General features: G+C 51.4%; 1 protein-coding gene and 1 long non-coding RNA gene across 7 annotated transcripts in view; one reads left to right on the top strand and one right to left on the bottom strand.

Annotated features, from left to right (window-relative positions):
* Positions 1 to 1,283: 1,283 nt before the first annotated feature.
* Positions 1,284 to 6,723, bottom strand: LOC309608885. Its single transcript, XR_014233148.1, has 2 exons — positions 2,670 to 6,723; positions 1,284 to 2,551 (listed from the first exon to the last, which is right to left on the bottom strand). It is a non-coding gene; the product is annotated as an uncharacterized lncRNA (long non-coding RNA).
* Positions 6,724 to 6,842: 119 nt separating this feature from the next.
* Positions 6,843 to 11,163, top strand: part of ENDOU (endonuclease, poly(U) specific) — a 16,341-nt gene continuing 12,020 nt past the window's right edge. For all 6 annotated transcript variants that reach the window (XM_082349459.1, XM_082349456.1, XM_082349455.1 and 3 more), the window contains exon 1: positions 6,843 to 7,008. In XM_082349459.1, coding sequence (XP_082205585.1) covers positions 6,954 to 7,008 — 55 coding nt within the window. In that variant the 5' untranslated portion in view covers positions 6,843 to 6,953. The remainder of the gene's footprint in view (positions 7,009 to 11,163) is intronic.

Here is an 11,163-nt window from a genome sequence, read left to right as displayed (position 1 = left end):
AGGGAGAGTCAGCTGTGAGCACAATTGTGTCAGAAGCATTCTCAGAGAGTTCTCTGCCCCTAAACATCTCCTACTGCAGCCTACCCGAATCCCAGTTGTCTGTAGGAGGCCCCTCTTATGTAGGTACGTAATTTGGGAGGATTCTAATGGTCACTTTAAGGGGGAGAACAGGAAAAGGAAGAGTCCCCGGGCAGTGGCATAAGGGGAATTTTCATGACATCAAGTGAGGGCCAAGGTCCAGAGTGTGACTTAGGGAACACGGCAGAGTCTTCCAGGGTGAGAGTTGGAGGGAGAAGAGGACGGCCAGCCCCACCGGCTCGGCTTCACTGGGGCAGGGCCCTGCAGGGCAGCCTGTGTGCTGGAGGGGGAGCCCGCAGATCCAGGCTGGACTCTGGTGGCCCACGGAAGAGGCCAGCCTTCTCTGTCCCTCCTCTCGTTGCTTGTCTTCTGGGCCGTGCAACTGTCGGCAATCTCATCAAACAGAGCCAAGGCCTAGGGGGCCAGAGCTGTGAGTTGTTCCCACTGAAGCTCTTGGCCTCCCGCAGAGCAAAGCTCAGTTCCCCAGGCTACAGATGCAACTCCAGAAAATAGGTGTTACCTTCGGCAACTGAACCAGGTGAGCTGCATGATGTGACTCGTCAAAGAATCATCCCCAAGACTTGAAAGTACTCAAAGTGTACGTTTTGAAATGTAAATTTATTTTTGGAATTATTTTTAAAAATCACCTTAGGGGGAATTCCTTGGTGGTCCAGTGGTTAGGACTCTGCACTTCCAATGCAGGGAGAACAGGTTCGATCCCTGGTCAGGGAACTAAGATCCCACAAGCCTCGCGGCGTGGCAAAAAAGAAAAGAAAGAAAAATAAAGATTGCCACTTTCTCATGTCTCTGTTTTTTTTTTTTTTTTAATTTTTATTTATTTATTTATTTTATTTTATTTATGGCTGTGTTGGGTCTTCGTTTCTGTGTGAGGGCTTTCTCTAGTTGTGGCAAGTGGGGGCCACTCCTCGTCGCGGTGCGCGGGCCTCTCACTGTCGCGGTCTCTCTTGTTGTGGAGCACAGGCTCCAGACGCGCAGGCTCAGTAATTGTGGCTCACGGGCTTAGTTGCTCCGCGGCATGTGGGATCCTCCCAGACCAGGGCTCGAACCCGTGTCCCCTGCACTGGCAGGCAGACTCTCAACCACTGCGCCACCAGGGAAGCCCCTCATGTCTCTGTTTTAAAGGTCATTTTTTCAGGGAGGCCTTGCCTAACCATCCCATGTAAATTAGATCTTATGTGGCTTAATTTTTTTTTTTTAATTTATTTATTTATGGCTGTGTTGGGTCTTCGTTTCTGTGTGAGGGCTTTCTCCAGTTGTGGCAAGTGGGGGCCACTCTTCATCGCGGTGCGCGGGCCTCTCACTATCGCGGCCTCTCTTGTTGCGGAGCACAGGCTCCAGATGCGCAGGCTCAGTAACTGTGGCTCACGGGCCTAGTTGCTCCACGGCATGTAGGATCTTCCCAGACCAGGGCTCGAACCCGTGTCCCCTGCATTGGCAGGCAGATTCTCAATCACTGCACCACCAGGGAAGCCTTTATTTTTTTTTTTAAACACACACTTATCTGATCTGGTTACGTGCCTGATACTGTTTTAAGGCTTTGCAAGTCTTGACTCATTCAAGTCACCACAACTGCCCTGTAAGGTATTCTTATTCGCTCTATAGTTACAGGGGACACCAAGGCACAGAGAGGTCAGGGAACTTGCCTAGGGTTGAACAGCAGGTGACCGGCAGAGCTGGGATTCAATCCCAGGCAGTCTGGCTTAGAACCAGTGGTCTCAGCATGGTGTTCTGCTGGCCCCAATCCGAGCTTTCGGTGCACTCCGTCCATCGTCCCGTAAGATGCTGAGCAACTCACTCTTGCATCCACTTTGCTTTGCATAACGGAGCGCATGCTCAGATGCATGAGGAAGGGGGAAGTTGTCCATCATCCAACTACCTCAGCACAGTAAGTATGGTAAGTTTGACAGATTGTAGATCTCCAGACCGTGGGTTGGGAACTGCCAGTCCTGTCATCATCACCTTTGTGAGGACAGAGCAGCCGGCTGTGCCCACACACCTGGGGTGAGAGGTGGGCGAGGTGCCTCACGCCTGCCTCGTTCCTGATCGGCCTCCGCCCGGCGCTCTTCCCTGATCTTGCCCTTGCTCACTCCCCCGCTGTCTCTCCGAGCCTCCTTATCACTGTCTGCCTGTCTCGGCCACCTCTCTTTTTCCCATCTGTGCCTCCAGACCCTCTCCAAAGCCACTGGGTTTTGAGTACATGAAACAGACGTTTTATTTTACAATCACTAGCAGGCGGTATAAAGCAAACATTAACACAGCTGGCAAAAAGTGCAGGCAGCTGGGTATTTGGGATCCTAAAAAGCAGGATAAAGTTGAGTGATCTTTACATTGTGGATTCAGAAGCTGCTGGAATTCTGAGTTCTAGCCGATCCCTGCACTGGCTGCCCCTTGGCGGTGGTGTTGCCAACAGGTGGTTTGGGGCTTTGGGTCTCCCCCCAAGTTTCCATTACTCCTGAATGAAAATAGTGTTTGCTATGAAAATACAACTACAAAATGAATCCCTGCACCCACTTCCATCCACTGCCCATAAGCCCACTCCCCCCGCCACCCCCCCCCCACCAAGTACCAACCCTGGAGACTCCAGAGCTCCTGGCGGGAGCCATCTGTTCTCTCGGTTTTGATAGTCATCTTCCCTTGGGCCTTTATCACAAGTGAGGCTCAAAGGCTCAGTTTGCTTATTCATTCACTCATTCATTCACTGATTCATTGCTGGTCCCAGGCACAAGTTGACAGTTATCTAACACGCATCGCATGGGCAATACAAAGCAGTAGAGGGGACCCAGGAGGCAGGGTTCCTATCTCAAGGAATTTCAGAGGCCAGCTGAAGAAACAACCTGTATGGATGAAAAGTTAAACGGCAGTGCAAGGGTTAACCGACACTTCGTTGGCAGCGCTGTCTATCAGAGGCGGCTGTGATGTGTTTCAAAGGCACACATGACAAATGTCAAGAACTGAGTCCATAGGCAGGAGCAGAGGAGGAAGTCAGGCTTTGTGGAAGGGTGGATTTGCTCTGGGCCTGGAGGATGAGTAGGAGATGGACAGCTGATGAGTACGGGGAGGGCATTTCAGGCAGAGGACCAGCATGGGGCATGGCCGGCACAACCAGAAGTACCACCTGGGTACATCATAGTACACTGTGATAAACGGGGCAGGCGGCATGTCTGACTAACATGCCTAGAGTTGGCGGTGAGTGTGATGCTGAATGTCACGGATGCCCACAAACTTAAAAAAAAAAAAAAAAGCTTGGGAATCCAATTGCGGTACACAGCACACAAACCAGTGTGGGAGAAAACCACACATGGAGCCATTCTAAGACACACTCAATAAGAGGAGAGTACAGATTGACGCGGCTCACAAGTGATCAGATGTGGGCTGCCATCCTGGGGCACTCCCAGGTCACGGTGGGATGGAGGCTGGAGATCCAGCATCTTCAGGTGCCAGGGTCCCCTTGGTAAGTGACTCCAGGCCTCACCTGTGCTGGGCCAGCTGCAGGGCCCTTCCAGTCTCTGGTCCTGCACAGAAGTGACTTGGCCTTGGTTTCAGAGAGGACAAGGGTGGTGGTCTAGGCTGGTGTGGGCATACGTCTCCTTTAGTAGCCCCCTGGGTCAGTCTCTCCCATAGCCTGTTGGTCCTCACAGATCCCTGACCCCCTTGGAAGCCCAGAGATGAGTGTGATCTACTTCAAACAGTGGCCTAACGCTGGGGCTTCTCTGTCCCCTGTCCCACCAGAAACCAGTGGGTTCCAAGAACAGTTTTCTAGCCCAGCCTGAACTTGCCAGTCCAGTATTAGCATAGCACACAGCCATAAAGTGAACACCAGTAAATATTTGCTGCTGGAATCCCCACTCCTCACACCACTGACAGCTGACAGCCTCCTGGATTCTTGCCCAGGCAGCTGCACCCTCTTCCCCACCCTCCAAACCTTGGCAGAGGCCGTAGCTGCAGCCTCTCCTCGCTTGCTGATGTGGAGGAGCCGCCTCCATTGGTGTCCTCATTGTGGGTATACTATCCACAAGCACCTGTTGCCAATTTCTCCCCACCTGGGTCTCGGGGACCCAGCCTCCTGGGATTCCCACCTTGCTGGCTGGCCCCCACGGTGCCTCCTTGGGAAGAAGAGCTTTCCATCAAGGGTGGAAAGCTGACAGGGAGACCTAACTGGGGGAGAACTTGGAAAGAGGAGCAACAGCATTGTCTGTCCAGGAAAAGAAAGCTGTCTGAAATACAATTCAGTGTGTCTGTCTCTGTATACATACGTATGCGCTTCGAAGTTTATGAGGCATCTTTGCGTGAATGTGTGGATGTGTGCTCCTATATTGGCCACACGGATTTTTCCTACTGTCCTGTCGACTTTTGTCCATGTCAGCATGTCTCGGGGTTTGGGGTTTGGGAATCTGATCTGGGAAGGGGGGATGAGCAGCCCCGTGATCCCTCAGCACCAGAGGCCCTCCCGTGGAGGCAGAGCGATGATTTAGTGTTGTTTAGGGCCTTGCAACATCATGTGAGATGTGGAACCAGGTGACCACGGAGGTCCCTTTAATTCCGATGAATCTGATTCCAGACCACTTTGCATAGCAACCCAGACATAATTAAGTGGTTGTTGATGTGTTTTGAAGGTTGTTGTTTGAGGCACATCTCCCAACCTTTCTGTGTCTCAGTTTTCTCACCTGTAAAATGAGGGTAACAATAGTACCTATAAAGGGTTGCAGTGAGCGTGGAGGGGATAGCACGTAGGAAGCTCTTCGTGGGTGACACATGGTACGTGTTCAGTCAGTGCTGGGGGTCGTGGTGAAGGTCAACCTTCTGGTTGTTGCTGGAGGACCCCATCCAGGACACTTCGGTCCTCAGATGGCCCATCTGGCTCTGTGGGGTCAGTTTCAACTGTCTCCCCAGCTCCCAGCCTTGCTCCTGACCTAAAACTCCCCTGATGGAGGGAAGCACTCCCACCCTTGAAACTCCATCCCATAGTCGGTTCAGCTGGACATCAGGGCAACCCTGGCCAGACCCCACTCCCACCCTGATAGGTTTGGCCTCACCCAGGGTCCCACCCTGGAAGGGACAGACCTTCCAGTCCCAAACTCGGAGGCACCATTGCTTCCTGCCTGGCCAGGGACACTCTCCTTTATTCCCTAAACTACCTGGGGTCCAGGATATGTCCCCGTGCTCCCTGTCCAGGGAGGGTGAGGATTCTGGCTAGCAGTGGCTCAACCTCCGCTTTCCAGTTATGCAAATGACACTTATGCAAACAAAGGGATCCTACTCCCTTTAAGCGGGCTTCCTTCCTGGAGAAAACGGCGAGGCTCACTCCCCGTCGTGCTGGTGGAGTGAGTCCCTTGCAAGGTGGGGACGGCCCCACCTTGCAGCTGCCCACCCTGGGGGACCTGAAAATTAAAGTCTGAGAACTTGGAAGGGATCATTAGCTCCAACCCCATCGTTTCAAAGGTGGGAAAACTGAAGACGGGAGAGAGGAAGAAAGTTCCACTGTTAAAGAACACTGGTTGAGGAGGATGTGCTCACCCCAACTCCACCCCAGGAAAAATGACTGCAGCGTGCTCTCACTTGTTCATCAGTTTTGCCTTTTTCTATGAGACTTCTTTTTTGAGAGGCCTGAGAATCTCCATGCAGTGCTCTTTCTGGAAAGGGCATTTTATTTATTTATTTTTTAATATAAATTTATTTATTTATTTATTTATTTTTGGCTGTGTTGGGTCTTCGTTTCTGTGCGCGGGCTTTCTCCAGTTGCGGCAAGCGGGGGCCACTCTTCATCGCGGTGCGCGAGTCTCTCCCTGTCGCGGCCTCTCCCTTTGCGGAGCACAGGCTCCAGACGCGCAGGCTCAGTAGCTGTGGCTCACGGGCTTAGTTGCTCCGTGGCATGTGGGATCTTCCCAGACCAGGGCTCGAACCCGTGTCCCCTGCATTGGCAGGCAGATTCTTAATCACTGTGCCACCAGGGAAGCTGGAAAGGGCATTTTACTTAGAAGATTTTACCTTTATTAGGAGGGAAAACTTGGCAGCCCTACGTTGCTGCATCTCTGCTCCCAGACCTGGGAAGATGGGAGCGCTGAGAGCCTTGTCTCTCTCTGGGGAGGGTTCCCTGGGGGAGAGGAGTGTAAGAGGGATGAAGGGAGGAGAGACATGATGGTCCTTTGGCTGCCTTTAAGAGGCCTCATAAACCTGGAGCCTGGGAGAACCTGAAAGAGGTAAAACCTGAGATGCTGACTCATTAAGAGTTATAGGCCCGTTTGCGTGACATTTCAAGGGTGATGTGGCCATGTGTGGCTTGATGTAGTAGAACAGCACTTGTTTCTGACCTATGCCTCCTAGATCGCTCCTTCTGGTACCCCAAAGCTTGCTTAAGCACTTCCTGTTTGTCTAACACGTAATGACCATCGTACTATGTTCCTCATGCTGAGCACCTGGAGTTCAAATATGGAGCCAGTTGAGGCCCTTGGAAGGTCAAGCCCCTGGCTTGCAGGTAGGTGGATGTTTGGAAGGCATCATCCAAAGATGAGCTCATGAGTTCTCCTAACCTGGACAGAGAACCCCCCAAACTAGACCCAAGTTTCTGTGCCTGCTTACACGACCTATTTTCTAGCTACAAACAGCTAGCATTACTTGTTCTAAACATCTGGCATTACCTGCCTGCTTAGTTATCTCGCCTCTGGCTTCAAACAGCTGTTGGGCCTACCCACTCTCCACCTCCTTCCTCCTGGAAGGATCTGGAGGCACCAGATCCACAAGTTCTGATGTCTTTAAAAGGATCAGCCTGGGCAACAAGGCTCATTTGGGAGCTGTGATATTCACGTCGACTCTAGTGAAAGTCCAGCAGCCACCCTTTTCGCCTCCAACTGGACACCATGCGGGCCTGTGTTCCCCTGATAGTGGCCGTGCTCTGTCGCCTGGCCTGGGCTGGTAAGTCACTACTGGTGGGGATGACAGGAGTCCTGCCGAGAGTTGGGGAACTTGGGAGAGTGTGAGGGTAGTGAGAAAAGAGAGAGCCAGCTCTGTCCTAAAGCCATGGACACCTTAGACCAGGCCTGGTCTGAGGCAAGGCGTTGCCTCTGGAGTGGATTGGGCCGTGTGAAGGGAGCTACAGAGCTGATGGACCGATGTCATGGAAGCCCCTTCTCGACGACTTGGAAGATGAGCCCCAAGCAGCCCTTAGTCTAACCTGACTTTTGATCTCACCAAGGTTTTGTTTTCTGGGGCCACTGTATAGCGTAAAGCTGGGCTGTGGCTGACTGGGTTTGAATGGCCTGGTCGCCCTTGGTCACTTCCTCTGCTACCTGGGGGTGGGTGAGTTGTCTGGGTGGGACCTTTCCCTGGGTAAAGGCTTAGGAGGAGGGCAGGCTCTGGGGAAACTGGAAGAGCCCCTGACCAGGAGGCAGGTCATGTGGTCAGAGGAATCAGTCTTGTCCTGTGTTAGAGGACCTAAAGCAGAGAAGGGTCCTGGCCCCCAGGTACTAGCGATGCAGGGACGGGACCTGTGGCTAAGGATGGGAACATTTTCCTGTTGAGCAGCTGGCAGATGCGGACGCTGGTGTGTTAATTAGTGGTTACTGGGTGAGTAGGGAGAGTGCCAAGGGAGGGGCTGAGCTGAGGGATGTGGGGGGAATCCTCTGCCCAAGGAGAAAGAATCTCACCCAGGTTTTTCCTACATAGGACTGTCGTAAGGGTGAAATAAGATAACATACAAGAAGCACCCTACATGGAGTGAGATCTCAATAAATTGGGTCTTTGATTATGATTGTGCTTATAAAGATAAATACATGTAAAATAATATATAATATTTATAAGTGTATTTAGAACATATTAATTGTATTAATATAGCAAGTATTTATTTATATAAAATAATTATATAAATATAAAATTTACTCTTGGAATCATTTCCAGTCAGGTTGTGGATAAGGAGACCCCTAACAGGATTCCTAAATGGAAAACGTTTGGAGGGGAAAGCCATTCCCAGGCCTCCCACGCTGGATGGGATCGTGTACCCCCTCTCCAGCACACACGGCAGAGAGCTGGGCCCCGGGTGGTGCAGAGCTCTTGGTAGGGAGTGAGGGAGGGTGTGAGAGCCTCTAGCTTACTGTGAAGGAGTGGTGTGGGGTTGAGGCATTCCAGTCTCAGGAGAGGAGAGCAACTGGAGACATTTGATCCTTGGGGGACATCCCTGAGGGCAGAGGCCAAGGTGGCTTCAGAAGGGCAGATGGAGCCCTTGCCCCTGGGGCTGGTGGTCTGATCCTGCTGTGGGATTGATGCGGAAGAGAGGGTCCAGTGGGTGATGCCTCCTTCTTTCCTAAAGTGGGAGGAAGAGGCTCGGTTCTTGCCTGTCCTGTCCCAACATCTCAGAACTTAGATGCAAGAGTATGAATAGCATGGGAGCCAATCTTAGGTCCCTGGTTGTTTCAAGTGAATTGAAGCAGGAATCTGGTCCTGGTAGTGAATCTTCTTGGTTGGCTAGGTGTCCATGGAAACAGCATCTGAGGCCCCCAGAGAAGCACAGATGTGGGAGTCCCCAACCATCAGAGGGGCTGAGGGCTGGCATATGGGGACACCCAGGTTTGGGACCAAGTTTCTTGGTGGGCAGTGTGGTCAGGGACTTGGTGTTGAGGCATACTGAAGTGGTGGAGCGTACGGAGAAATTTAGCATTTCGTGTGGGGATGGGGGGTGGTGATAAGCTCTTCCCGGGGAATGGGGAGGGTACCTCTGTCCAGGAGAAGAAAGGCCAAAATGGAGTAAGGCAGAAAGAGAGAGTCAGAGAGATGGGGCAGAGGATTACTGGAGCAGTGATTCAGGCGCCTGGCTGGTGAGCAAGGCGCACACAGAGTGTTTGTATGAACCGGAGGTACCGGGTGGGATCGCTGGAGCGAGTAGTCAGGGTGACACTCTGACATTCACCTGAGTGTCCCCAGAACAGCACGGGGAGGTACCTATGAGGAGAAGTCCCTCCCACTCCTCCCCTCCCCCCTCACATCCCAAGGTCCTCTTGAAGCACATGGTGAGGTTTACAGGGAAGTGTGAAGGACCCCTGGCCTGGGGTTCCTACTGGAGACAAAGTTCTTGAACAGAGATGAAAAAGTCCACTCAGCCAGGGCCAGTGGGGCGGTGTCCTCTCGAGCTCTACAGAGCTGACTATTCACTTGCAGCCCTTGTCGACTGGTGCCAGCTGCTGGAATGGAGTGAATTCCTTCCTTGGACTCTGCTGACCTGGCCCATTAAGAACGTTGCCCTGATTTGTCTGAATTCTCTCCCTTTGGACTCTGGGTGTACTGCCAGGCTGACTGAGCAGGCAGCTGACACAGCCTTCCTCCTGGGCTGAAAACTTCTCCGTAAGGTCTTTGCATTTGGGTTCCAAGGGAGCATCATTTAAGATTCAGGGGCAGTTCCCCTAGGCTTGGAGGGACAAGTGGCCTTGGGCCTGGTCTCTTTTAGGGACAATCCACTGGATCTGCCTTTCTGGCCACATGGGAAGCCCTTTACACAGTGTGAAGTTGCCTCAGGACCTGGGTTAATCTTGACGCGACGCCTCTTTGTTGTAAAGAACACAGACTCATAGCGAAGAGGTCAGCTAGAAACCGTCAGCAACATAAATGCGCCGACACCCCAGCCCAAGCGATGGCCCAGCTGAAACCCAGGGAGGGAGTCAGCTAGATTGAGTATATAGACAGGGAAGAGTGCTCCAGCCAGTCTGGACACTTGCCACCTTGAAGATGGGCATGAAATACTGACCGTTTATTTATCTGACATCTAAGTGGTGCTACTATGTGTCATGCAGTGTCCTAAGTGCTTTACAAAAATGAACTCATTTAATTCTTACGACTAGGCTATGAGATGGGCTCCATTATTATCACACTTTTACAGAGAAGGAAACTGAGGCACAGAAGGTCAAATAACTTGCCCAAGATCACATAGCTAGAAAGCAAAAGAACCAGAATTCTGGCCTCGAGCAGTTTGGTGCCAGAGTCTGGGTTCTTGGTCTCTCTGCTGTGCCACCCTCATTAGCGCAGTATAAACCCTAATCCCAGAATCCAAACCAGTGACTAAACCCATATCTCTCTATCTCTCCACCTCCACCCCAATGCAGGCTAAATTTCGATGCTATACCTGTGTGGAATCACAACCAGGACCAAACCCCAAATCTAATCTAAGGCAAAATCGGGATTATTTCTCCTCTCCTAGTCCTGACATATTCCTCAACCCTGCAGTTTTAAACCTATTCCCATTCCTTACCCAAACAGCAACCCAAAATTGTTATTTTACCAATAATTAACTCAAGCCCAAATCCTAACTTTAGCTCTTAATCTAAACCTAATCCACCCCAACCCGGGCCCCAATTAGGTTTCAGTTTCTTCATTCATACAAATTCCAGTGTTAACTGTGACTCTGACTCTGATCTTGACATTCTCCGTAACCCACAGCCTGACCCTAAACCCAGTACCCACTAAATCCAAACCTCAGGAACCTCAAATGGAAACAAAGGCTCTGTTATCACCCTTAAAGCCCAGAGTGAAAGGAAAGAGTGCCCAGCCAGCTGTCGCCCTGGCTCACCCCCTCCACTGTCTTTGCTGTGGCGAGCTTGTTTTTTTAGGAGTGCTGGTGGGTTTGTACCGTTTCTTTCAAAATTTCTTGTCTTATGCCCCTTGTGACCAAAAGCTGGCTTCTGCAAGCCATTTGGCTGGAGTAAGGGATGTGGTCTGTGGTTACGTAACAGATCTTATTCCAAAGTCCAATTCTCACCCACACCCACCTCATTCCCCACCCTGAGCTAAACTAATCCAAACTAGAAGAGACAGAAAGACGTGACACAGGGGGGAAGAGGGTGCAGAGGAGACCAAACGAAGGGGAGGGAAGAACAAAGAAGCAGAAGACATAAAAGTGACAGGATGAGAGGCAGAAGTCAGAGGGGAGAAGGCAGGTGGGATCATTGGAGCGAAGGTGACTCACCATCCTCTATGTGACAGGTGAATGGTGGCCTCTGGGCTATGCCCAGCCCACAGACCTCTTTCTTCGGTCTGTCCGAATTTTTTAAAATTGGAAACTTTCACATAAAAATGAAGGCTTCTTTT

This window comes from Balaenoptera borealis, assembly GCF_965194805.1.
Source record: "Balaenoptera borealis genome assembly, chromosome: 13".
NCBI lineage: Eukaryota > Metazoa > Chordata > Mammalia > Artiodactyla > Balaenopteridae > Balaenoptera > Balaenoptera borealis.
This window is presented reverse-complemented; position numbering and strand designations above follow the sequence as displayed.